At 48.7% G+C, this 17,029-nt stretch overlaps 1 protein-coding gene across 11 annotated transcripts in view; it reads right to left on the bottom strand.

Annotated features, from left to right (window-relative positions):
• CSAD (cysteine sulfinic acid decarboxylase) overlaps positions 1-17,029 on the bottom strand; it is a 25,791-nt gene continuing 8,762 nt past the window's right edge. For 7 of the 11 annotated variants that reach the window (XM_044756204.2, XM_014847499.3, XM_044756206.2 and 4 more), the window contains 14 exons: positions 10,302-10,437; positions 9,890-10,016; positions 9,720-9,810; positions 9,280-9,386; positions 8,734-8,849; positions 8,180-8,259; positions 7,813-7,867; positions 3,238-3,354; positions 3,097-3,161; positions 2,721-2,802; positions 2,099-2,298; positions 1,894-1,945; positions 1,622-1,711; positions 1-693 (listed from right to left, as the gene is read on the bottom strand). In XM_044756204.2, coding sequence (XP_044612139.1) covers positions 520-693; positions 1,622-1,711; positions 1,894-1,945; positions 2,099-2,298; positions 2,721-2,802; positions 3,097-3,161; positions 3,238-3,354; positions 7,813-7,867; positions 8,180-8,259; positions 8,734-8,849; positions 9,280-9,386; positions 9,720-9,810; positions 9,890-10,016; positions 10,302-10,427 — 1,482 coding nt within the window. In that variant the 5' untranslated portion in view covers positions 10,428-10,437 and the 3' untranslated portion in view covers positions 1-519. Of the gene's footprint in view, positions 694-1,621; positions 1,712-1,893; positions 1,946-2,098; positions 2,299-2,720; positions 2,803-3,096; positions 3,162-3,237; positions 3,355-7,497; positions 7,607-7,812; positions 7,868-8,179; positions 8,260-8,733; positions 8,850-9,279; positions 9,387-9,719; positions 9,811-9,889; positions 10,017-10,301; positions 10,438-10,695; positions 10,777-17,029 lie in introns of those variants that run through there. The other 4 variants (XM_070495061.1, XM_070495062.1, XM_014847503.3 and 1 more) reach the window with 3 other exon arrangements.

Genomic DNA, 17,029 nt, shown 5'->3' on the forward strand with positions numbered 1-17,029 from the left:
TACAGTTGAAATTTTAACTTTATTAGTTTCCTATAACAAAACTTACACATATTCATTATATACTAGAAGGGGGGAGCACAAAAGGTATAAAGAAGTTCACTTTTAAATTGCCTATAATTCTATCCCAGGGAAAACTATTAATATTAACATTTTGGCATATTTCATTTCATCAGTCTTTTCCTATGTAAATTTTTAAATATAGCCCAGATATTACTATAAATAAAGTCTCGTATCCAGCTTTTTCAACATAACGTTATATTAAAATTATTTTTTTCATAGCAATAAAAATCTTCTTTGTAAACATAATTTCAATGGCAGAACAACATCCCACCATATGGATATACTATTCATTTAAACATCTTCCTGATATCAAATATCGAATAGGAGAGTTAGTGGGTCAAAGCATATAAACATTGTTAAGACCGCTGTGTTTCCTAGGAAGGCTGTTCTTGAGAAGACAGCGGGGAACACACAGGGCGGGTGGGGCCGGGATGCCACGCCCAGTGGCAAGGAGGGGGCTCAGAGGTCCTGGCCTAGCCGTTCCAGCTCATTGAGGAAGAAGTCCATATCAGCCTGGGTCAGAGCCGGGTTGGCCACAACCATGCGGAAAAAGTTGCCCCGGGTCCCGTGGGGCTGGTAGCCAACCATCATGGAGCCCTCCTTCACCATGCGCTCTTTAAGTACCGGGGCCACCTGTGGAAGGGGTGGGGAGCGCATCCAGCTGCAGCCTGGGGTCAGGTGAGGGGGTGGGCTGCCTTCCTGGCCAGCCTGGCTCCCCGAGAAGCATTTCCCTCCCATGCAGCCGCCTTCGGATGCAGCTCTCATTGCTCAGATGGTGACTGTGGCCCCAGTTTACCTTTTCTACCACATTCAACCTGCTTAGCCTTCTCCACCTTCTGCATTGTTCTCCATCTCACCTGTCTCCAAGTTGTCACAGGGGCCATTTCCTGCCAAATCCTGACTTGTCCCTGAATCCCAACACTGCTTTAGTCTAACTTTAAGCCCGGGGCATCCTTAGCACCTTCTTCTCCTCTCTCTGAATTCCTGCAATATTTTTGATCTGTACCCTGTGATCTAACGTGTAGTTTACAAGATTGCCTTGAACACATTGGTTTCGAATAGGTAACTCTTGTTTTCCAAAATATAACTCCCTAAGGGCAAGAATGTTCTTGTCCTTTTAGATCATCTGCAGCAGCTAGTACCAATCTATCCTTAGGGACTAGGACACGACAGATCTCTGCCTCCAGGAGGCACGTGTGGACTGGCCTTACTGGGTTGTGCCGTCCCCAGCATCACTGAATAAAGCTCTTCCATGATCTTTCCGTCTCACATCTCTATCCTGGGCGTGAGCTCCCAGCAGAAGGCCCGGCACAGGGTTTATGTATCACACACTGGTGAGTTCTCCTGTCATGCCCCTTTCTGTCTTCTTATTACTTTCCAGAAATATGCCTTATTCCCACCCCCACCCCCACAGAAATGAGGACAAACTGGTGTCGTCCAGTTCACATCCCCATCTCAGAAGCAGGACTAACAAAGGGACCTGCCATGCCACTCAGAGCCAGCAGGGGGCGGAAGCGCACCAGCTGCATCAGTTCCCGATAAGTGGGACGAGAGAGCCTACCTTGGCAAGCCTTTCCGCATAATCTGGACTCCCCTGTTTCCCCCGCAGGCTGGGCGGGACGAACCAGAAACACACGTTGACAAACTCAGGCTGGGAGGAAGGAGAGAGGGGAAGATGTGAGCCGAGGAAGGGGACCGTTCCCCTCCCACTCTCCTCTTCCCCCATCAGGACTCGTGAGGGATAGGCTGGGGGGTGGGGGGGATGCCAAAGAGCACAGGGTTGGGGCCGGTAGCCAGGCATCACAGAGCCCTCCTTCATGGGCTTGGTGTTACCTCCATAACCAACTCAAATCCTTCCCGCTTCTTCAATTCCTCCACCAGGTACCTGCGAATAGAGTGAGAAATCACAGATGGAGGAGGAGAGGCACAGACACAGAAACAGAAGAGACTCAGAGAATGAGCTGAGAGACACCGAGAGCAGCAAAGGGGTGCAGGGGATGGATGCTGGGGAGGGGAACTGGGACTGCTCCACTCCTACCGGGCAAGGGCGAAGGCCTGGTCCACTCGCTGCTCCAGCCCTTGCCCGCCCTGGGCCTTCCACATGAGCCACAGCTTCAGACAGTCCACGCGGCGGCCGCACTGCACCACCTTGTCTCCTGTGTCCAGAGCCACGTCGTAGAACTTGTCCTGCTGGAAGAGGTAGCTGGCCTGGGACCCGTGGCAGCGCTTGAGCAGGTTCTGGGGGTGGGGTGGGGAGACTGTCAGACCCCACGCCCCCCATGGAGGATTCCCCAGGGCTGCACCGGGGGATTTCTTAGTGCATTCCGCCCACATCTTCCCCTGGAGCCAGGCGGCATGATGGGAGGGCTGTTGGCGGACTCAGACCCCCTTCTCTGGGTTTTTTCCCAATATCCAGAGTTCTTCCAAACTCCACCTGATTACAACTTCAAGCTGGAAGTTTTTCCTTTGCATGAAGACAGGCCACGGGGTTGGGGAGAGGGATGAGGGAGCCCACTGCAGGGGATTAGGGTGGTCGCAGACATTCAGCTTCAGGTGGGATGGTAAGGAGAAAACAGTAAGGCCAGGACCCCCTCTAAAGTGGGCTAGAAAAGAAGACAGAGGTCCCCCTGGAGGCAGGCCAGCGGCGGGGGCAGACCCACCGAGGTATCCCGGAGCAGGAGAGCTGAGCACTGCAGGCCTGCTGTGAGGAGCTTGTGGGGATTCCAGGCCACGGAGTCCGCCCTGGGGGAGCAGAGTGACGCTGGGGCAGCGGCTCCTCCTCTTGGTCCGCTGCCCAGCCAGAGCCCCCCTCCTTTTCCAGATCTCCAGTAAAGGGGCTTAGTCTCACCCCAGCCCAGCAGTCAGCAGGAATTGCCCCACCTGACGTCTGCCCTCCCAGCCCCGATTAACCAACTCTCCAATGCCCTTCCCACCAACCTCCTTGCCCCACTCCCATCCGAAGCTCCCTAGTCCACGACTAATCTCTGGATCGGGGATTTGAAGGGTGGGATTCAGGGAGTGGGGGGCAGTATGTACCTCTGGATCCCAGCCAGGAGATGTCTGTGTGTCTGTGAGAGCAGGACACTCCCACCCCAGGCGGCCTGTGGAGCAGAAGGAACAACGTGGGCCTTGGCCTCAGCTCAGCCCACCCCACCCTCAGCCCCAAGTCCCACTCACGTCCACATGCAGCCACAGCCCATGACGCTGGCACACATCAGCAATCGCCTCCAGGGGATCAAAGGCCCCCAGCACGGTCGTGCCAGAGGTGGCAGTGACCAGGAATGGCACAGCACCCTATGGCAAAAATGCAGAGGGAGAAAGAGGCTGTGACGTCATCTCAAAAGCTACCGAGAGCCTGGTGCCAGGGCCCAGCTCTAAACTCTTCAGTGTTACTGTCCCCTTCAATTCGCAGGTGAGGACAGAGAGTCAGAGGTGTTAAGAAACCTGCCCCCAAGCTGAAGCTCCAGAGATGGAATTCAAACCCAGGTCTGTCTGATGTCTATTTCCAAAGGTCATACTCTCAAAAAACGTTCATGTCTTACTGGAAAATCAAAATGCTATTTTAGAAATTCTAATAGTACAAAAGTTTATGAAGAAATTGAATTAGTATTCAAAAAACTACCACAAAGAAAAGCCCAGGCTCAGATGGCTTCACTGATGAATTCTACAAAACATTTAAAAAAGAACTGATGCCAGTTCTTCACAAACTTTCAAAAAACAGAAGAGGAGGGAATTCTTCTGAAATCACCCTCTGAGGCGAGTATTTCCCTGATACCAAAACCAGACAAAACAGCACAAGAAAAGAAAACTACAGACAATATCACTGATAAATATAGACATAAAAATCTACAAACACTAGCACAAACCCAAATCAGCAACGTAGAAAAAGAATTATAGCCCAGGACAAAGTGGGACTGGTCCTAGGAATCCAGCTTGGTTTTACATCCAGAAATAATTAATGTAATGTACCCCATCAACAAAACACAGGAAAAAAAACACATCTCAGTGTGGTCTATGGATCATCTCAATAGACAGAGAAGAAACATTTGACAAAATCCAACACTCCTTTGTGACAAAAAAACACTCAACAAACTAGGAAGCAAAAGGAACTTCTTCAACCCAATAAAGGGCATCTACGAAAAATCCACAGCTAACATCGTACTCAATGCTGAAAGACTAAAAGCCTTCCCGAGACCAGGAACAAAACAAGATGTCCACTCTCCCCGCCTCTATTCAACATTGTACTGAGGTTCTAGCAGGGCAATTAAGTAAGAAAATAAATAAGAGGCATCTGGATTGGAGAGGAAAAAAGCAAAACTATTTCTATTTACAGATACCATGATATTGTATCTAGAAAACCCTAAGGAATCCACTAAAAAACTATCAGAATTAATAAATGAGTTCAGCAAGTTTCCAGGGTATAAGATCAACACTCAAAAATCAATTGTATTTCTATATATTAGCAATGAACAATCCAAAAATGGAATTAGGAAAATCTCATCTCCAAGAACATCAAAAAGAATAAAATACTTAGAAATAAATTTAACAAAAGAAGTGCAAAATTATACTCTGAAAACAACAAAGCATTGTTGAAAGAAATCAAAGAAGACCTAAATAAATGGAAAGACATTCCATGTTCATGAATCTCAGACTGAATACAATTCCTACCAAAGTCCCAGGTGACTTCTTTGGAGAAATTGTCAAGCTGGCCCTAAAATTCATATGGAAATTTAAGGGACCCAGAACAGCCAAAACCATCTGGAAAAAGAAGAACAAAGTTGGAGGACTCACACTTCCTGATTTCAAAACTTATTACAAAGCTACATTAATAAAGACAATGTGGTCGACGGTACAGACATGCAGATCAATGGAATAGATGGAGAATCCAGAAAGAAACCTTCACAATTACAGTGAAGTGATTTTCAACAAGGATGCCAGGACAATTCACTGGGGGGGAAAACAGTCTTTTCACAAACAGTGCTGGGACAACTGGATATCCACATGCAAAAGAATGAAGTTGAACCCCTTTCTCATATCATACACAAATATTAACCTATAACAGATCATAGAACTAAATGTAAAAGTTAAAACTACAAAACTCTTACATGAAAATATAGGAGTAAATCTTTGTGGGCTTGGGTTAGGCAAAGCCTTCTTAAATATGACACCAAAAGTACAAGCAACCCAAAAAAAAAAAGATAAACTGGACCTCATCAAAATTTAAAACTTTTGTGCTTTACAGGACACCATCAAAGAGGTGAAAAGGCAACTTATAGAATGGAAGAAGATATTCGCAAATCATATATCTGATAAGGGACCTGTATCTAGAATAGAGGAAGAACTCTTACAAGTCAATTAGAAAAGACAACCCAATTAAAAACTGGGCAAAGGATCTGCCCATTTCTCCAAAGACATACAAATGGCCAAGAAGCACATGACAGGATGCTCACCATCATTAGTCAGAGGGAAATGCAAATCAAAACCACAAGGTACCACTTCACACCCACTAAGACGGCTCAATCAAAAAGAGAAATAAGTGTTGGTGAGGATGTAGAGAAACTGGAACCCTCATACACTGCTGGTGGCATTGTAAACTGATGCAGCCACTTTAGAACACAAGTCTGGCAGTTACTCAAAGGTTAAATATAGAGTTATCATTTGACTCAGCAATTCCACTCCCAGGTATATAACCAAGAGAAATGAAAACATGTTCACACACAAACTTCTACATAGGGGGCCTGCCCCGTGGCCGAGTGGTTGGGTTCGCGTGCTCTGCTTCAGTGGCCCAGGGCTTTGCCGCTTCGGATCCTGGGCGTGGACATGGCACTGCTCATCAGGCCATGCTGGGGCGCTGTCCCACATGGCACAGCTGAAGGGACCCACAACTGAAAAAATATACAACTATGTACCAGGGGGCTTTGGGGAGAAAAATGAAAAATAAAATCTTAAAAAAAAACACAAAAACTTGTACATAAACGTTCAGAGTAGCATTATTCATAAAAGCCAAAAAGTAGAAACATCCCAAATGTCCATCAACTGAGGAAGAGATAAGTAAAATGTGGTATATCTATACAATGAAATGTTATTTGGCGATAAGGAGGAGGGGCCGGCCCAGTGGCGTAGTAGTTAAGCTCGTGTGCTCCGCTTTGGCAGCCTGGGGTTCACAGGTTCAGGTCCCGTGTGCAGACCTAGCACCACTCATCAAGCCACACTGTGGCAGCATTCCACATAAAATAGAGGAAGATTGGCACAGATGTTAGCTCAAAGACAATCTTCCTCAAGCAAAGAGAGGAAGACTGGCAAGAGATGTTAACCCAGGGCAAATCTTCCTCACACAAAAAAAATAAAATAAGGAAGAATGAAGTACTGGTATATGTTACAACATGGATGAACTTTCAAGACATTATGCTAAGCAAAAGTTCATCACGAAAGACCATCTATAGTATGATTCCATTTATACGAAAAATCCAAAATAGGCAAATCCAGAGAGATACAAAGTAGATTAGCAGTCGCTTAATGGGAGGGATGGAAGAAGTGGGGATTGATGGCTCAAGGTTGGGGGTTTCCTTTTGGGCTGATAAAAGTGTTCTAACGTTGACTGTAGTGATGGTTGCACAACTCTGTGAATAGGTTAAAAACCACTGAATTATATACTACAAATGAGTGAACTTTATGGCATGTGAATTATACCTCAATAAAGCTATTACCAAAAAAAGCTTATACAATAAAAGTGGTACTCCACTATTCTAATTGCTGCTCAGAGGTAACATTCAGATATCAACAAATATACATTGTTTTAAATAACAATAGTCTCAAAGTGTCCACTCTATTCTGCGACATATACTTCAATATATAGTAGAGGTAGTTTCATGTTACTGTGTATATTCCCACCTTATTCTTTTAATTGGCTACACAGTATTCCAATGAAAACGATACCACCAACAATAATCATGGCAGCCCATATTTATACAGCGCTTCACTCTTCTCTGTGCTTTCCATACCCAGATTCATTCAATCCTTACGACAACCCTATGTGGTGAGTTCTATATTCAGTTCATTTTACAAAGGAAGAAACTGAGACACACAGCTACACCGTAACTTATGTGATGGGCATTTACAGTTTTTTTAATTTGACGCTTTGTTCCGGGGCACAGAATTCCAAGCACTTGTGATGACGAGTTATAGAATAAATCCTTGCAGCTGGACTCTGAATCAGTGGATGGATACATTTAACAATTGTATAGATGGTACCAAAATGCCCTCCAGGATGGCTGCAGCAGTTCACGTATCCCCCAGCGTGGAGGAGGGCGCGGGTGCCCCCACATTCCCGCCACTCCAAGCCTGCGCTCCTCACCCCGGAGCCGCGCATCTTCCTGAGCATCTCCCTGCACGGACCCTCCCGGCCCCCAGAAGCCTTCCACGCTACACTGCACTTACTATGCTAAGTAAAAGAAGCTCCAAAAGATCCCACATCCTTCCCGTGGTGCTGCCTGGGGCTCCACTCACTGACTCAGTCCTGCTCCTGCCTCTCGGGCTCCGCTCCCGCCTGTGGTGTCAGCAGAGTCCCTGAGAGCACCGCAGAGCGTCCTCGCCCCTCAGGCTCCCCACCCATCCCTTCAGCCCACAGGGAAGACAGGCATGGAGACCAAGGAGAGGGATGAGGGTGCCCTGAGCAGGGAGAGCCCGAAGAATCCTCCAAGAAAGGGACAGAGGGGTCCTGCTCCACTGCCCCAGCGCCCCTCACTCACTCACCTCCGCCTTGGCCAGACTGATCTGCCTCTCCAGATCCTCAGGGATCATTTTCCCTCTGGAAAAGAAAACTGAGTGGGTAGAGAAGTAATAGGTTCTCTAGGCTAGGAGGCAAATTGCCGAGAGTAGGGTAATGTGGGCTGAGCAATGCAGAGGCCACAATGCTGATCTTTCCCCAAGAGGGGTAAACAGATCTCAGGGATGGGGCGGGAGACTCTAGCAGGCACTGGTGACAGAAGTGGCAATTCTGCAGGGACAGAGAGGGGAGAGAGGTCCACCAGGGGCATGTGCCTGAGGCCAGAGCTTCTGGCAGCAAGAAGGTACACTGAGCCAGGCTGGGTCTGAGTCATGTGGACAGAAGGACCTTCACCTCTCATCTGCCTTGACCACTCGGACACTGTCAGTGCCAAGTCCCAGAAAAGCAGCTCCCTTCTTGATGGAGTAATGACACTGTGGAGGAAGGCAGAGGTGGCAATTAGGCTAGGGGCAAGAGGGCAGGGAGGATGGGGAAGACATACTGGTAAGTGTGAGCTTCAAGAGATGAGACCCTGTAGACCAGGGCTTCTCAAATGTTCGCATGCCTGCAAACCACCAGAGTATCTGGTAAAATGCAGATTCACATTCGGTAGGTCTGAAGTGGGACTCGAGAGCCTGCATTTCTAACAAGCTCCCAGGTGATGGTGATGCTGCTGGTCCACAGACCACACTCCGAGTAGAAAGGGTGTGCACTGTGTCCACCGCATTGGTTGCCCCTTCGCAACCTCCAGATAGAAGGGAAGGTGAACAGGAGCATGTACTCAGCCCCCCTGACTGGAAAGAAACACATCTGCCCGGGGGAAGGCTGGCCCGGAGGATATAAGTCTCAGACTCAGCTGGCTGGAGATTAGAATCAGTAGCCCAGTGGAGCCCTGTGCCTCTTCCCACCTCCTTCGATGTGAAGAGGGCCAGGGGCGGCAGTGCCCGGAGGCCCCTCTGCTTGCAATCCGGGTAGCGCTGATAGCGGGCCAGGTTCACAGCATACATGTTGGAGATGGAGCCACCTGTCACAGGGAGGGGGTGGTGGCAAGAGAGGGGCAGAGAGTCAAAACCGGAGCTTGCCTCCCCTGACCTCTCTACCCAGAGGAACTGATCAAAGAAGCACGAGTGATTGGCTCCCTGACCACAAATTCTCAGGGCTCTATGAACGGCACATTGATGACCCAGAATGGCCCCAGGATCCAGAGGTCACCCTGACCACCCTCTGGATATCCTGGGCTGCCCCCAGGACAGCAGCGCCCCTGCCCAGAGCGTGCAGGCGCTGGGTAAACACAAGGATTCGGGGGGCTGAGCAGCTTCTCTCCAGTTTGGCCCGAGCCCAGCTGGAGAGAAAACAAAGAGAAATCACCCCTCCTGTCAGCTGAGAGCAAGAGAATGGTGTGGGAAGAGGATCCCTGAAAATGGCAAAGAAAGGCCTCCCTCCTTCTCACACACCAGGGCAGAAGACCCCATCGCCAGAGCTCCAGCCCACCAGCGCCCGGAGTTTCTTCAGGACCTCTTCTTCCATGAGCACAAACACGGGGGCGATTTCATAAGTGTACCTGCCAGACAGGGAACAATGAGAAAGGGGGAAACGGGGAGGGCCGGCCAGGCCAGACTCAGAGGAGTCGGATGGAATGAGTGAGGGAAGGGTCCACAGAGGGGAACAAGTTGGTGACAAAGAACCAGGGAGACAAGTGAGAAAAAACTGGGGTCAGGAGACCTGAGAAGGCTTGGAGAAAGGGAGTCCAAAGGGTCCAAGGGGAAAGCCTGCAGGCAGGGATTCCCAGAAAACAGAGAGGGGGCAAAAGCCATTCTCCTCCCCTAACCCTAGGTATGTCTCCTGCAAGGCCAAAGCCTTTGTGGGCGCAGGGAGGGGGCCTTGGGAGGCTCACTGGCTGGTGTTAAGGCTCTCGGTGACAATGCGCCCGGCCAGAGCGTGGGGATCCAACCCTGAGAAGAGCTGGTTGAAGAAGTGAGGGTGACCTGGAGAAGGAGGGCAGGGAGCTCAGAGTGAAGCTTGGTACAAATGCCAGACACTCCTCCCACCAGAACCAGGACCCACAGGTCTTCACGCTGTAGCGGATGACAGCCCGGCACCGCTCCAGGATCTGCTCCCGTGACTCCCCATGGCTCCGCAGCTCCAAATCCAGCAGCTGCTTCAGCTCCTCCGGCTCCTTCCACTCGCAGACCTAGGAGGAGAAGCGGGAGACTCTGGGGGCCCTGAGATACCCCACTGACCAGCTGCCCGAACCACAACTCCATAGACACAAGACACTGCCAACTTGCACTTACAACAGGTTAGGAATATTTTCAAAGCAGCACCCAAACAAGGATAAACAAACCAGAGTACGACCCACTATATACCCCTGAGGCACACTGTGAGACAGTGATGAATTCTGGGGAGAAGCCTCGTGGGAAGAGGAAGGTTCTGAGCCAGGTTTGATGGACAGGAGGAGGAGGGAGGAAGGACCCACCTTCTCGGAGGCACTGGTCCCTTTCCGAATGACCTCATCCACAACGATCCCAAACACATCCCGGAGCAAGGCTTCTGCAGCCACTGGGTCCCCATCAAGGGAGAGGAGCGGTTCAGAGTCAGCCATCAGGGTGAATCTGTGGGCAGAACTGGAGTCATTCCCTACTCAGCCAGTGTACCCCACCTGGACCTAACCAGCAAGAAGCCCAAACCCACGATACGCCAAAGGTCCCAGTCCTGCAGCTCAGTCCCAGCCTGAACGGTACAGACAAGGGCGAGTGAGCACGTGCAGGGAGAAAGCCGGCAGAAACAGGTGGGAAAGAAAAAGGCAGTTAGCACCGTGCAGGTGGATTCCAGTGGCCACTGCCCACCTAAGGCACAGATGACAGGCTTACGTTTCTGCTCAGGTCTCTGTCCAGGTGAGCTGGAGGCAGGGTACACGACTAGCTTTTCAGAACGTTAGGACCAGGCAGCAGAGGGAGGGAGGCATAGGCACAGTCACATGACCGTGATATCACCCTCTTGACCCTTGCCCTCAAGAGAACTCACACGATTTGAGATAGGGACAGCAGGTTAAGATAAGTCCCCTGAATAATCATTAGCTGACATGAAGAAGGGAGGAAATGAGATGAAAGGCAAAAAACAAGTACCACACGAACTTCAGGGTTGAGCGGACCGGAGAGGCAGCAGGAACAGAGGCTACCTACTGGGAATCAAAGGGCTCACAGTGGGAGCAAGGACAGCGGGGGCAGGTACAGGAGACTGCCTCAGGTGACCCTGGAGACTGAGGGAGAGGGAGCCTGAGAGATGTGGAGGTGAAATGGTTTAGGCAGGCCTCAGAGGCTAACCTCTGCCTGCCAACCCCAGAGCCTTTTCAGAACTGTCCTGATTTCTAAAGCCCTCTCCTGGAGCAGGAAGGAAAGGAGGTCACATTAAGGAAGCATTTTGTTAGACAAGAGTGATCCTGTGCCTTGCAGGCTGAGAGTGCTCAACGAGCAGGGAGCAGTTCGAAGTGAGCACTGACTGTGTTCATGACAGGGTGCTGGGGACTGACCAGGCCTCCTGTCCCAGTGGGAGGACACAGATGCACAGGCAACAGTCACAGCCCAGAGCACGGCTAGATGCCGATCCCAAGTGCTATTCAGTAACAGAGGAGATCGACGGGGGCTGAAGACTGGGGAAGATGTGCAGTGGGACTGGAGCTGGATCTTGAAAGTGGGCAGGAGAAACAGGGTTGGTGAAAGGCAGGCAGAGAGGCATTGGGGGTAGAAGAGGAATGCCATGAGCTTACACCAAGAATGAGTATGGCTTGTTCTAAGGTCAGTGAAGGCGCCTGGCTGGCTGAAGGGAGGGTCTGCAAGGATGATACGGGAGCAAGGGCAGGGTGGGGAGAGATACACGAGATTATTGGGCGCCCTGAGTGCCAGCCGGGCCAAGGAATCTAAATTCTATCCTGCAGGAAATGGGGTCACTGAAAGATTCTGCGGCAAGGAATAGTGTGAAGAAGTTGATGCTCTCAGAAGACCAGTATACGGCAGCAGGATGCAGAAGAATTACAGGCCGTTGCTATAAACCAGGCAAGAGGTGATCCACGCTGGAATAAGGGTGGTGCCAGCAGGAAAGGACAGAAAGACGAACCTGCAGCCTTGCCCACTCACTGGATTACACTGAATTCAACACATGGAATCTACGCTGGAGGAGAAGGAAGAGTCAAAGATGACCCCGGGGTTTCAAGCCCGGATAACTGGAAAAATAATGGTGCCCCTAAAAGAAATTGGGACGCAGAAAGGCAAAGCTGGATGGAAAGTAAAATGGTTGTTTCTTGGAAATACTCACCCACGAGCAGGTGTCCTGGGGCTACAGATACTAGCATGAGGAGGTCAGGCCCAGAGCTCTGATGAGATGTTAGAACGGAAAGCAGGTTTGAGAGTCAGGGCACAGCTGAAGCCTGTGATGGGCTCCATTCCCCCCCGGAGAGGATGTTCAGAGAGACGGCCAGGGAGAGAGGGGCAGACAGGCCTGGGGAACCCCCTAAATGAGGGGGCAAGAGGATCAAGAAAACATGGAGAGGGAGGAAGCTTCCACCTTTTGGCTGCTCTGATATAATCCACTGTCAACACCACTGGACCCCCCACTAGTTAAAAACACAGGTCCAAGGGACCTTGGGGTCCCACCCTTAAACTTTTCCTCAGTCGAGTGGGTTTGGGGAAAAATAGGAGAGCTGGCCCAGGCCTTGCGAATCAAAGAGTCAATCCTTCCTCAGTGCTCACTCAAGCTCCCCTGACGGTGGCAGCAGTGCTGTTTAGGTGGAGAGGCTAGAGGGAGAGAGCTAGTAAGAATAGGAACCAAGCCAGCCCTGACGGCCTGGCAGTTGAAGTTTGGCGTGCTCTGCTTCGGCAGCCTGGTTCAGTTCCCAGGAGCGGAACCACACCACTGGTCTGTCAGTAGCCGTGCTGTGGCAGCGGCTCACATGGAAGAACTCAAAGGACTTACAATTAGAATATACAATTACGTACTGGGGTTTTGGGCAGGGAAAATAAGAAAAAGAGAAGAAGACTGGCAACAGATGTTAGCTCAGGGCAAATCTTTCCCAGCAAAAAATAAATAAATAAATAAGAATAGGAACCGCTGAAGTGCTTATCATATGCCACACTCCGTACTTAATGTGTATTATTCTAATCCTTGTGAGCATGGAGCTTACGTCTCTCACCCACATTTAAAGATGGGGAAACTGAGATTGCAGAGACGTGACATATGGAAGTTGTCCAGATCAGGCAGCCAGCATGTGGCCGAGCTGGCTGTGAACCCAGGCCTGTGGGGCTCCTAACCATCGTGCTCCACTTCCTCATGTGTGCCTCTCTCAGGCAGAGTTTGCTGTAGTGCAAAGACCACTGGGCAGGAGCAAGGAAGCCTCGGGGCCTTGGTTTCTGTAAAATGGGGGTTTAAAGAGACAATCTCCAAGGCCTCTGCTGGTGGTCACAGGCGCTCGGGCTGCTGGACACGGCACACATCAGGGAGACTTTCCTTTCACTGTGCGGGTGGGAAACAGGATGCAAGGGGTTTGCAAGGAGGGAACCACAAGTGAAGAAAGAGATCCCTGGCTGGACTGAGGCTTTTCCCAAAGCTCTGAAGAGAGAGTCTGCAGGGAAGACCACAGCTCTGTCCACCTGGCCAGCACCTTCCTTATCCATTCCACCTTGGTCACCACTCAGAAACAAAATCTGGAGGCAGGGGCTCTGAACCCTCCCAGTTTCCTCCAGGGGTAAACAGGGAGGTGAGGCATCACTGACCTCATTCCCCATTCAGAGTCCTGTCCTGGATACTTGAGAGAAGGAAGGGTGCCTACCCACACAGAGCTTTTCTTTTTCTTTTCTTTTTCTTTTTTTTTTGGTGAGGAAGACTGGCTCTGAGCTAACATCTGTTGCCAATCTTCCTCTTTTTTGCTTGAGGAAGGAAGACTTTTTTGCTTTCTCTTTTTTGCTTTAGTTCACTAGCTAACACCTGTGCCCATCTTCCTCTATTTTTTTATGTGTGGGACACTGCCACAGCATGGCTTGATGAGCAGTGTGTAGGTTTGTGCCCAAGACCCAAACCTGTGACCCCTCGGCCACTGATGCAGAGCACTGGAACTTAACCACTATGCCATGGGGCCGGCCCCCAGAGTTTTTCTTTTTAAAAAGCAAGAGGATATTAACTGACAAGATAGAATGATAAAGCAAAGAGACCTGAATCAAGTTAGGACAGCACTTCAGCCACACGCTGAGAAGATGCTGGGAGGACCAAGCAGGTCTGCTAAAAAATTCACAAGTTTTTCTGACGTCATGGGATTTCTAGACCATAAATGCCTTTAATTTACATCAGCTTCCTCATATCTTTCTTTCCTTCACTTACACAACCTGGTTGTGCGGTCCATTGTTTCAACCACTCTTTGTCCAAAATCCTCAACTCCTTGGCCCGACTGTCCTTTCTCCAAAGCCACCTGACAAAGCCTCAATCCAACTGGCCAAACCCACCAGGATGGCTGGATTCTGCTAGTGAAAACCACCTAAACCGTTCAAATGTATATCGCTGTAAATTCATGGTCTCTGCGCACATTCCAATTAGGCACATATGTTTACCACTACTCCTGACTGAAACCCCACTAAAACTGCATCAGTGGAATTTCAAATCCAGAAGAAGAAAGCAAATGAGAAGTGAGATAAGACGTGAGAGATGTCAATAATCGTAGAAGACAGAAAGCAGATGAGAAGTGGTAACTGGTTTAGCAAATGTCAGAAAATCAAAACCAGCACGGCTGCAAAGGGCTATGCCAACGGGAAAGGTTGGGGCAGAAGCCCCGAAAGCCTCAGGGGTTGAAACCACTAGCTACCTTGGAAGGCAGGGGGGAGGGGCACAGCTGAAAACATAGAAATTAGATGAAAACTTGTATGAGGTACAGTTAGACCATCACTCTCCTCCCCCTGGCCCTTAAGCCAGGCAACTCCCCTCCTCTCTCCCTACTTCCAAAGCAGCAGGAGGTTTGTTTTCTAGAGAATCTGAAACAGAGAGGCCGGGACTCAGGGACGCCAGGCACAGCAGAAGGTGAGGATAAGGCACTGCACCGAACACAGGGGGCTTAGGAGGAAGTTACATATTGAATCAACTTCTTTCTCACAGTCAGCATTCAGAACCAGTGGCCAGGGGTAAACTCTCCAGGGCCAGGAGCCTGAAGGATTCCTCTCCAGAAAAACTGACCCCAACAGGCCCAGAGAAGAGACCTACTGATGCTCTTATTTCAGTCCTTGTCCAGTCACCTAGCTGGAGAGGCCCACGGTCAATAAGGCCTGTCCAGGCACTTGGGCCTCCCAATATGCCTTAGTGCCTCGCTCTTAAATGTGAGCAGCCAGCCAGCCAAGGATTACCAGACACCTGGGGAAGGCCCCTAACATGAACCCCCGAGGTATAAACAGACAAACTGACAAAAGAGATTTGCCGAAAGAAGACAAAAACAGGGAGCAGGAGAAAGCCTCAAAAGTTCAAGAAGATATTGCATCAATAAAGAAAACAGGTTGCTTTCAAAAAGGAATACTTGAAGGACAAGAAGAAGCTCTAGGACTTTTAAAATATGACAACGGAAATGAAAAATTAGAAATAAAACAAAGCCAAGAAAAATCACACAGAAAGATCAAAGTATAAAAAGATGGACAATAAAAGAGAAAAGAACTTTAAAAGATTAATCTAAAAGGCCCAAAAGTCAACTAATAGAAGTTGCAGAGGGGCTGGCCCTGTGGCCGAGTGGTTAAGTTCGTGCGCTCTGCTGCAGGCGGCCCAGTGTCTCGTTGGTTTGAATCCTGGGCGCAGACATGGCACTGCTCATCAAGCCATGCTGAGGCAGCGTCCCACATAGCACAACCAGAAGGACCCACAACTAAAAATACACAACTATGTACTGGGGGGCTTTGGGGAGAAAAAGGAAAAACAGAATCTTTCAAAAAAAAAAGTTTCCCACAAGTCTATTGACCTATCAACCTTCTCCCCGTCGTTTCCTTCTGTCATTTCAGATTTCTTAGAGAAAATAAAAGCCATCAAAACTCACTCAACCTTTTGTTACCTGCACTCTGGGTCCCTCCCTCTCTCCAATATTTATCCAGGATCCACTATGTGCTGAGCACTTGGGTAGCCTCTAGAGGGAGTGGAGAGCAGAAGAACACAGGCCTGGCCTGGTGAGGTCCACTGTGCAAAGCCCAGGTCACAAATTGGAGAGGGGGAGCCAACTCCTACTCATAGACATCGTTCTGTTTGCACAGCATGTTTTAAAACTTTTAAAAGTAATCGTTAATACTGAAACTTGCAGCTTCCTTGTGAAAAAAGTCAGAAGACCTAGCAACATGGGGACTAATTAATAAACAGTGACAATCACCTATAGCTGGAGTTGCCCCTTTATTATGACCATAGTTTCACCTTCATTATGTTTTCTTCTCAATTGTTTTATTTTTTACTAAGTCCTGTATTCAGGTAGTTCAAAAATCAAAATATATAAAAATATTAATACTGAAAAGTCTAATTGCCACCCCATTTCATATACCCCATTCCCACCTCCACCTCCCCAGGTAACCATTTTTATTAGTTTCTTGGGTATCCTTTCAGAGTTTTTAATGCAAATAATAACCAAAGTGAACATATATTCTTATTTTCTCCCTTTTCACACAGAAGAGAGCATATAAATCACTGTTCTCACCTTGCTGTTTTTCAGTTAACAATATATGGGCCATCTTTTATCAGTATCATATTTATCATCTTTTATCAGAAGTATATATAACTTCCTCATTCTTTTTTCTAATTTAACAGCTTTATTGAGATATAATTTACATACCATAAAACATATCCCTTTAATTGTACAGTTCAGTGCGTTTTCACATAGAAACAAAACTGTGCAACAATCATCACTATCTAATTCCAGAACATTTTCATCACCCCAAAAAGAAACTCATTAGCAGTCACTCCCTGTCCCCCTTCCCCCCAGCCTCTGGCAACCACTAATCTATTTTCCGCCTCTATAGATTTGCCTGTTTTCAGATAAACGGAAACATACGATATGTGGTCTTCTGTGATAGGCTTCTTTCACTCAGCACAATGTTTTCAAGGTTCACCCATGTTGTAGCACATATCAGTACAGTACTTCATTCTCTTTTATGGCCAAATACTATTCCATTGTATGGACCTACCACATTTTATTCATCCATTCATAAA

This window comes from Equus asinus, chromosome 22 (genome assembly GCF_041296235.1).
Source record: "Equus asinus isolate D_3611 breed Donkey chromosome 22, EquAss-T2T_v2, whole genome shotgun sequence".
NCBI classification, from domain to species: Eukaryota; Metazoa; Chordata; class Mammalia; order Perissodactyla; family Equidae; genus Equus; species Equus asinus.